Source organism: Elephantulus edwardii, unplaced genomic scaffold (assembly GCF_000299155.1).
Source record: "Elephantulus edwardii isolate Elephantulus edwardi_28Jun2011 unplaced genomic scaffold, EleEdw1.0 scaffold00230, whole genome shotgun sequence".
Classification (NCBI taxonomy): domain Eukaryota; kingdom Metazoa; phylum Chordata; class Mammalia; order Macroscelidea; family Macroscelididae; genus Elephantulus; species Elephantulus edwardii.
In genome coordinates this window covers 1,416,588-1,427,107 of record NW_006399980.1, presented here as the reverse complement: position 1 = coordinate 1,427,107, position 10,520 = coordinate 1,416,588, and the positions used below count along the sequence as shown (strand labels likewise).

General features: G+C 37.7%; 1 protein-coding gene across 1 annotated transcript; it reads left to right on the top strand.

The window, feature by feature from the left end:
* Positions 1-2,061: 2,061 nt before the first annotated feature.
* Positions 2,062-3,213, top strand: LOC102851488 (39S ribosomal protein L17, mitochondrial-like). Its single transcript, XM_006898469.1, has 2 exons — positions 2,062-2,128; positions 2,852-3,213. The coding sequence occupies exons 1-2, from the start codon at positions 2,062-2,064 to the stop codon at positions 3,211-3,213; spliced, it is 429 nt and encodes a 142-aa protein (XP_006898531.1).
* The last annotated feature ends 7,307 nt before the right edge of the window (positions 3,214-10,520 follow it).

Below are 10,520 nucleotides of genomic sequence, written 5' to 3'. Positions count from 1 at the left end.
AATCTGAAAGCCTCTAGAAAGACTGAGTTATTTTACAGAACTAATAATATTTTTTATTGTTGCTATTGAGGCATATCCTGATAAGAACAATTAAGAATTTTTTAAAAGATTATTTGGACCACACAAATGATATTGTTTACAGAAAACAATTGAAGGCTAGATTTTAAGGTTAGATTTACCTAAAGAGCTGTATGTTTTTGATTAAAGAAAAAAGAAAAAAAATTAAAAACCACAACACTTTGCTGTATATAAAATTGATTAAAGAAAACAGACTGTAGTAAGGAAGACCAGTTATGATGTTATTTTAATGATTCAGGGAAATTTGAAGGAAACTGATATTTAGCCAATAGAACAGGAAATGGAGAAAAGGAGCCAATTATGAGTGTGGTTAAGAAAATAAAAATGGCAGAACCAAGGCCTGATTAAGGCTGTCAGGTGATACCAATGACTAAGTGAGAAGGCTTCTAACCAAGTTGTTCTAGTTTCATCCCTGGTGAGAATTTGCATGTGCTGTCTACTCAGAGGCATGTAGTGTGAATACACCAGATGCTTCTCCTGAGAAAGATGATTATCTCTTTCTGTGCAATATATAACTTCTAAAAACCCATTGGAGGGTTAACTATGAGTCAGTTCCAACCTGATGCCTTAGAAGAAAGTCCTGGGAATGTAGGGCTGAAAAGTCACAGTCTTTGAAAAAACCTTTGGAATGAAGCTCTGCTATGGTACACATGGGGTTGTGTGTCAGAATAATCCCAAGAATTTTAATTAAAGCTTGATTGGTCAAGGAGTAAATGACAATGCCAGATCTATAATCAGCCCAGTTCCCGGAGTTAGGTAAGTGTTTAAAAGTAAAACGGAAAAGCAGAGTAGTGGTTTGTACAGAACAATGAATTATATAATATTCACTGTTATTACAAAATAACATTGTTATTACATAACAATAAATGCAGCTCTTGCTCTTTGAGCTAATGAATAAGTGTATACAGGGGCCATTCTCATCAATGAGAGGCAAGGGACAGTTTAAAGATGCAAAATGACTTCATGTGAGCTCTGGGATTTTCTGACAAAAGTACAATGACTACCTGTTCATGTTGGCACAAAGGAAAAAAGTGTAGGAGACAAGCATAAATCCAGATTAAGATAATACTTGATGTTCCCAGGAAGAGAGCTAGCAAAACTGGCAAGAAACTGTAACTGGGGCATTTTTGAAGAACCTAAGGGGTGACTGTGTCATGCAGAAGAAATGTGCCTCACCCACGAGGACGCACACGAGGGTCCCTGAAGGTTTTATGTCTCAGCATTCCACAGAGGCTGGTGCAAATAGGGTGGAGCCGGGGATTGCCAAATGAAGCGGAAATAAAGGGAGGAACTGAGGATAAAAAATAAGTTTCCTGGCGCCATGCCTTGATTCTGCCACTAACAGGTTTTATAACCTTGGGCAAGCCAGTAAATTTCACATAGCTTCATTTCCTTTCACTACAAAATCAGAATGAAAATTAAAGGACTGCAATTACAATAACTTATTAACTAATACTTAGAGGACTGGGGTGCTGGGGGGAAGGGAGAAGGGGAAACTGCCTGGAGGGGTGGTTTATAAGATAAGATCTAAAGAATGAGGACAAGTTAGTTGATGAATGGAAGAGACTGGGGTGAACACAAAAGTAATTCTAGATAGAGGAAAGAGCATGAGTAAAATCACTGAGCCAAAAAGAAAATTACACTTTTAGAGGGCTAAAAGTGATTTGATATAACTTAGAAGCTGGCTTGTCAGCTCTGATATGTGAAGACCCAGTGCACAGCAGAAAACAAAATGAATTAAAACAACTGAAAACCAGAAAGAAACATTGACCAATCCTGCACAATAATCATAATCACTTGTATAATTGAGTCCATTTCTTCAGCCATTGAGTATTTTCAGGGCCTTCCAGCCCAAGAGACTTATTAAACAGGACTATATCCTGTTGGGATCTATACCATTACTTTTAGCTTTTTCTTTAAGTAAATAGCCAAACATTCCTTACTAGTATATCTTAGCTTGGAAATTGCTGAAACTTGTCCATGATGGCTGATCTTGCATTACCGGTGTCATACTTTCTAACATCACAACAACACATAGGCTACGTAAACGGTATGACAAACTGACAAATGGATGATAGTTAACATAACTGTTGTTGTTGTTATATGCCATCAAGTCATATGTGATTCACAGCAACCCTATGTACAGTAACTCTGAAGCTTGCCTTATTCTGAGCCAGTCTCACTGACTCCGACATTCTTAATCCTATTACCCCACTAATCATGTCCATCTGTCTCTCCCAGGGTCTTCTTCCTCAGGTGCATTGTCCCTCCACTCTTTCATGCATGATATCCTTCTCCAAGGACTCGTCCCGTTTGGCCACACTAACTTCCAAGGAGAAACTTGGTTTCACCCTCTCCAAGACAGACCTATTTTTTTTCCTGGCAGTCCACGGTATGTTCAACACTCTTCTCCAGCACTGTACTCAAAGGCATCAGTTCTTCTTCTGGAAACCTTAGTCACTGTCCAGCTCTCTGACGTATGGCAAGTAATTTTAAAGACCATGGCATGGATCAGGCACACCTTAGTCACCAGCCTGACATGATTTCTCTTTAGCAATTTGGAGAGCAAACATAATTAGACAATAAAATTTTACCAGAGATAGGGGTCCCGCTAGATTTCAACAGTGAGACCTCCCTGCCCAAAGTTGGAATCCCATACTACTCCGAATGTCATGTTTGGAGTTGACCTCGGCTCATTTCAATCCTGTGAACAGCAGATCTCAATCCTGTGCCATCTTCACCATCTCTGATACACCTGAGGCCGTTCCTGCAGTCACACTTAGTGACTATGGGAAGCTGGGAGACACCAACGAACGAGCCATGCGTATGGCTGACTTCTGGCTGACGGAGAAGGACTTGATTCCAAAGCTGTTTAAAGTGCTAGCCCCTCGATTCCAAGGTCAGAATGGAGGCTACACAAGAATGGTGCAGATTCCAAATAGAAATGAACAGGATCGGGCCAAGATGGCAGTGATCGAATACAAAGGAAACTGCCTCCTACCCCTGCCACTGCCTCGCAGAGACAGCAACCTCACACTCCTAAACCAGCTGCTGCGGGGGCTTCAGCGAGACCTCGCTCAGAAAGAGAAAGCCAGCATTCACAGCTCCTCCACACCTGAAACACCAGGAATGTAACTAGGGCAGGAACGTCTGTGACCATGTTCTCAGGCCTTTGACATTCTCCTGATCTCTGAGAAAAACTGTACATAGAGGTGTAAAATGAATAGTCTTAATGGACCCATAACCTTCTGGGAAACCAGATAGTCCTCTTTTTGCAGAACACATAAAATCTACCATTTAAATATAAAAAAAAAATTTACAAGAGATAGAAGATCTTGTAAACATTTAAGTTACTTGCTGAAGATCACATAACATCTCTACCAAACTCTATTTTGGTTATTAATAATATGCAATCTTTCTACAACACAATATAAACAGAAGACTAGTGTTAAGGATAATGTAAGAATAATATTCCTCAGTATGTCTAGATGATTGCATAGTGAATATTCTGTTGAGCTTAAATGAAAAAAAAATATTATAAATACTATGACTGAGAGTTATTGCAAGGTATTACTAACTTGATTAAGATTCATGGCAACCCCTAAAGTGTCAGAATATAACTGTGTTCCATGGGGTTTTCAATTACTGATTTTTTCAGCAGAAAAACTCCAGAACTTTCTTTTTTAGGTACCTCTGGGCTGACTAGAGCCTCCAAGGTTTTGGTTAACAACTGAGTGCATTATATCTTTGTAGATATATCTTTAACTAGGAAACAAAACTAAGGCAGCTGAACTTAGTCAATATAAGTCAATAGGTATGCATCCACTCTGTTGTTGTTAAGTGCTCTCTTTTAGAATACTATTCTTAGTGTCCCTATAAACAACATATCTGAACCCTGCCCTACACTGTGCATCCTCATAATTTCTGGCACACTTGCACCCATTGCTGCACTCACTGTGTCATTCAGTCTTATTTAGAGTCTTATGCTCTTTGGTGACCCTCTGTCTTTCCAAGAATAATGATCCTCTCCAAAGAATAGCCTTTCCTAGTAGTATACCCAAAGTGAGATGAATTTTATCATCTCTGTTTTCAAGAAGCATTCTGTCTGCTCGTTCTCCAAGAGTAACTTTTGGCAGTTCATGTAACATTCAGTATTTTTCTCCATCACCACAGTTCAAAAGTATCAATTTTTCTTCTGTCATCATTATTCACTGGTCAGCTCTCAGCAGCACAAGAAAGTGATTGAAAAGACCATGGCCTTAATCATACACACTTTAGTTTTCAAACTGACACCATTATTTTTCAGCAATTTGGAGAGTTCCCTGACAGCAGACTTTTCTAGTGCAATAAATCTCCTGATCTCCTGACTGGCTAGTGTCAAGAATGTTTATTGTGGATTCAATTAAAATGAAATTTTTGACAACTTCAATGTTTTCTCCACCTATCTTGATGCTGCTTATTGGCCCAGTGGTAAGAATTTTTGTCTTCTTGATGTTGAGATAGAATCCATATTGAAGGCAACAGTCTTCTATCAACACACAAAATACATTTTTATAATGTTGTTAGATTATCTAGAGTCAGCTCCAATACATGTGGCCTTGGGTATAAAAGATGGAAACTCTATTGGATGCAGCAGCACCCTCCACAATTTCTGCTAGCCCGTGGTTAATATCAGTTCTCTATTATAAATTTGTTAACTATTTAAGCAGGACTGGCATCCATTTCCAAAATAGCTTGCCTCTGGAAAATCTGTGAATGTGGAGAAACAATGAAAGTTATACGAGTGTTCAGGTCTTTCATTCATAGGGTCGCTGTGAGTTGTCTACGGCTCGATGGCACTTAACAACAATCATTATATAGAAAATAAACCTTGAAAACTAATGGTGACTGCATTTATTAAAAGAACAAACAGAATTGATGATGATCAGTTTATAATGGATATAGGAAGCAGAGTAAATTGTGTTATATAATACTTAGAGACTAGATCAATAAGTATTTTTGTGTTTTTCTTACTTAGAGTACATGACAGATGGAGAAGAGATTGAGGTTGCTAACAATTACAGTTTGCTCGGCCTCACAACAACACTCTACACACCAGTAGTCAGGAAATCAAAAGATTAATTGCACTTGGAAAATCAGCTGTCAGGGTCCTCTCCAGAGTACTGAGAAGCATGCCTCTGGAAACTCTATTAACTTTGATAAATGATGATAGCTATAGAGAGGGTTCAGGCCTTTTGTTCATAGATAGGGTTGCTATGAGTTGTTCTCTACTTGATGACAATCAACAACAACAACAAGTCATGTGGAGTAGTTGGTGAATTGAACTGTTTACCTTTTTTTTTTTACCTTGGGCCTTCCTAAACTGTAAGATTTATCCATCAGTTTGTGGTATTGGGGGGATGATCTGCAAATTGCTAACTACTTTGTTGCTTTGGTATATGTATTTCTGCTTCTTTGTCATTGTTCCAATAAGTATAGCACTTGTCTGGTAGTTTGCTGTACTGAGGTAACTGGTGCATTGCTGTGATACTGAAGAATGTGCTAGCCGTGTAACAAATGCCGGAGGGGTCAACCACTGTAAACAGATTTTAGTAGAGCTTTCAGATTGAGACAGACTAGAAAGGAGGATTGGCCATCCACTTCTGAAATAGCACGTCTCAGAATAGCCTATGAACAACAGAGGAATATGAATAACTATATTATTAGAGGTAGAGCCCAGCTTATAAGTCAATAAAAATGAAGGTAAATAGCTGCAAACATCCTTTAATAGTTGGAACATGGAATGTATGGAGTACAAATTGTGAAAACTGAAACAGAATACATGCACATTCACATTCTAGTCATTAGTGAGATAAGATGGAATGACTGATCACTTTGGAAGAGAAAAATCACGTGTCATATTATACCAGGAGTGTAAAACAGAGGAAGAATGGTGTTACAGTCATTGTTAAAAAGAAGTTTTGAAGTTCTATCCTGAAATACAATATTGTGAGTGACAGAATATGATCCATACACATATAAAGGAGACCTTTAACGACTATTATTAACTATTTAAATATACACACTAACAGTTAACCCCAAGTAGGAGAGAATGAAAGACTTTTATCAAATTTTGGAGTTCTAAATTGACCAAACACGTAATCAAAATGTGTCAGTGATAGTTGGTTACTTGAACACAAAAGTTGGAAACAGTGAAGAATAAACGGGTAGTTGGTAATTATAGACTTGGTGAAAGAAATGGGGCTAGAAAGATAAAGATTTAATTTCATACTTTCAACCATTTATTTGTCACAAATACCTTTTAAATAAAAAGCAATGAAAATACATATGGACATTACAAGTTGAACTACATAGGAATCAGATTGACTACATCTGTAGAAAAAACTAAGGCAGGTGCTGATTGTGGAACAGATCATCCATTATTCACACAAGTTCAAATTGAAGCTGAAGAAAGTGAAAAAAAAGAAAAAAAATCTAGATTCTATCTCTTCTGAGTTTAAAAACCATCATAGGAATAGATTTGTCTATGGCCACACCACACTGAATGCACCTGATATCGTCTGATCTCAGAAGAATAGATGTGAAGCATTGTACACCAGGGACCAAAAACCATATGAGAACATATGAGCAAAAGGTTACTAAAAACCAAAATAGAGGAGGAATAAAAATCTAAATGGATGTTAGACAAGACTGTAAATATTAGACTAGATCATCAAGAAGTCAAACAGAAGGAAAGAGATATTGAATAGAAGAGCTGAACAGAAGATTACAAAGGGCAAATCAAGAAGATAAAGGAAAGAATTATAACAAAACAAACAGAGACAGAGAACTGGAGAATAAAAAAGGAAGAACTTGCTTGGCGTTTCTCAAACTGAAAGAACTGAAAAACAAATTCAACCCTTGAGTTGTAATACTTAGAGATACTATAGGGAAAATCTTGAATGGTCCAGGAAGCATCAAAAGAATGTGAGGGAAAACAGAATCACAGACCCCAAAAGAATTAGTCACACTAAATTATTTCAGGACGTATTTTATTTTATAACCAAGAACCAATGGTAAGGAAGGAAGAAGCTTAAGTTGCAATGAAGGCATTGACAAAAAATAAGGCCTTTGTGAATCAATGGGATGAAAATTGACATGTTTCAAATGATAGATGACAGCCCTGAATGTGCTCACCAGTTTTGGACAGGAAATTTGGAGGATGGATAGCTGCTTAACTGCCTGAATGAGATCCATGCCATATTTGTTCTCATTCACAAGGAAGGTGATACAACAGGATATGAAAGTTATTGAATAATGCCATTAATATTACATGCAAATAAAATACTGCTGCATACCATTAAAAAATGGCCAGAAAATAAACAACTTCCAGAAGTTCAAGAAGAGGCCATGGCACCAGAGATATTATTGCTGATGTCAGATAGATCCTAGCTGAAAGCAAAGTATACCAGAAGAATGTTTATTTTTGCTTTATTCACCATGCATTTGACTATGTAGATCACAATAAATTATGACTAACATTGAGGAGAAAGGGAATTCCAGAATATTTAACTGTGCTCATGTGAAACTTATACCTAGACCAAGAAGCTTTTGTGCAAACCGAACAAGGGAACACTCCATTATAGAGTTTAAAATTAAGAAAGGCATGTGCCAGGTTTGTATCTTTCCCCCATACTTATTTGGTCTGTATGCTTAGCAAATTTTTTGAGAAGCTGGACTCTGTGAAGAAGAATGTGGCATCAGAATTGAAAAAGACTCATCAACACCTTGAGCTATGCAGATTACACAACCTTGCTTGCTGAAAGTGAGAAGGGCTTGAAGTACTTGCTGAAGAAGAACAAAAGCTACCACCTTCAATACAGATAGCATCTTGATGGCAAGAAAGCAGAAATTCCCATCACTGGACCTGTAGGTAACATCATGATAGATAGAGAAAAGATTGAAACTACCAATGACTTCGTCTTAATTGGATCCACAATCAATATATTTGGTATCTATAGCCAGAAGATCAGGCGATATATTGCACTGGAAAGTCTGAAGTCAGGGACCTCTCCTAATTACTGAGGAACAATGATGTTAGTTTGAGGGCTAGGTATGCCTGATTCAAACCATCGTCTTTTCAATCCCTTGCTATGCATCTGAGAACTGAACAATAAATAAGGATGACAGAAGAACAATTGAAGCCTTTGAATTGCTTGCTTTGAAAAAGAGTACTAAATATCTCATGGACTACCAAAGAACAAATAGATATGTTTTAGAGACTGCACAGTCAGAGTGTGCCTTGAAAGCAAGGATAGTGAAGCTTTGTCTCATAATATGAACATGCTGTTAGGAGAGGCTATTCTTTGGAGGAGGATATCATGTTTGGGAAAGTGGAGGAAAGGTGAAGGAATGGAAGATCCTCAAACAGGTGTATTGACACACTGACGGCAATGATGGTCTAGAGTGTGCTAGACTTTGAAGATGGTACAAGATAGAACAGGGCTAAGATCTGCTGTTTGTCGGGTTGCTAAGAGTCATACTCGACTTAATAGTACTTAATAAGAACATACTTTGTAATGTTGCAAGGAGGGACCAGTCCTTGGAGAGGGACATCATGCTTGGGAGGGTGGAGGGACAGCACAGGAGAGGAAGACCCTCAATGAGATGGATTGATTAAGTGACTGTGGTAATGGGGATACGTATGTCAGAAACAATAAGATTGGTTGTTGTACATAGGGTCGCTATGAGTTGCAGGCTACTCGACAGTGCATAACAACAACAATGCAATAGCGCATGCCACCACAGCTCCTTGAAAAGAACTCATTCAGCATATCTAAAGTTAAAATAATGTAAAAGCAAATTCAAGCCATGAGTGATATATACTATGGGCCAAATCTCGAATTATCCAGAAATAATAAAATCACTATACCCAAAGAGAATTGCTTTACACTGAAAAATTTTAGAAAATTCCATATGAACAAGAGCCAATATGAAGGAATCATTTCAAGCTGGCAAAAAAATAAAGGCCCAGGAATCAATAGGATGACAACATGTTTCAACTAACAGATGCAGCCCTGGACACACCATCTATGCCAAGAAATTTGGAGGACAGCTGCTCATCTGATGACTGAAAAAGCCATTTTTGTTCACATTCCCAGGAAAGGTGATCCAATAGAATGTGGAAATTATAGAACAATATAATTAATATCACATGCAAGCAAAGTATTGAAGATCACTCAAAAAGAGCTAGAATATTGATAAAGAACTACCAGAAGTCCAAGGTAGTTTACAAGAGGCTGTGGCACCAAGGATGTCATTGTTGATTTCATAAAGACCATGGCTTAAAGCAGAACATAACAGAAGAATAACAAATTATGGCTAACATTGAGAAGAATGGTGACTTAATTGCGACTTAATTGTGTTCATGTGAAACATATACCTAGATCAAGAAGCTGTTGCATGAATGGAACAAGAGAACACTGCATGATTTAAATTAAGGAAGGGGTACATCATGGTCCTACCTTTCTTCATTCTCTATCTTTATGCTGAGCAAATTATTTGAGAAACTAGACTATGAAGAAAAGCATGACATCAGAACTGGAGGGAGACTTATAAAAAATACCTGTGCTATGTAGATGATGCAACCTTCCTTGCTGAAACTGAGGAGGTCTTGAAATACTGTAGAGGATTAAAGACTACAATCTTTAATATGGATTTTATCTCAAAATCAAGAAGCCAAAAATCCAGACTACTGGACCAATAAGAAACATCATGACAGCTGGAGAAAACATTGAAATTGTTAATGATTTAATCTTACTTGAGTTCATATTCGACATCCTTGGTACCAGCTGTCAGGAGATGTATTGAACTGGGCATGTCCATTGTTAGGGATTTCTCCAAATTAGTGAGGAACAATGATGTCAGTTTGAAGACTGAAGTATGTCTGACTTAGGCCATGATTTTTTTCAATCACTATGCATCTGAGTGCTGGACTATGAATAAGGATGATAGAAGAATTGATGCCTTTGAGTTGTGTTACTAGAGAAGAACATGGAATGTTCAATGGATTACCAAAAAACCCAAACAGATATGTTTTGGGAAAAGTGCAGCCAGAGTGCTCCTTGGAGGAAAAGAATACAAAGCTTCATCACACATACCTTGGGCATGTTGCTAGGAGAGGTTATTCCTTGGAAAAGGATATCATGTTTGGAAAGATGAAAGGTCACTGAAAGTACAAAGACCCTCAACAAGATGGACTGACACAGAGATTGTAGCAAAGGACTCCAGTGTGTCAAAGATGATGAGGACCGCAAAGCATAGGACAAGGTTCAGGTGTGTTATTCACATAGTTATTATGAAGTGTACTTGACTCTATGGCATCTAACAGCTTTGCTAATTTTTATAAAACAACTTAACAGCTATTTAATTACTTTAATTGTTAGTAAAGATAATTCAAGCAT

What these genes read in the sequence shown, in the direction of transcription:
- LOC102851488 (XM_006898469.1), top strand. Translation starts at nt 2,062, where the DNA reads ATGGCTGATCTTGCATTACCGGTGTCATACTTTCTAACATCACAACAA. An exon ending in ACACATAGGCTACGTAAACG is followed by an intron (nt 2,129 to 2,851) that starts GTATGACAAACT and finishes CCGTTCCTGCAG; the next exon opens with TCACACTTAGTGACTATGGG.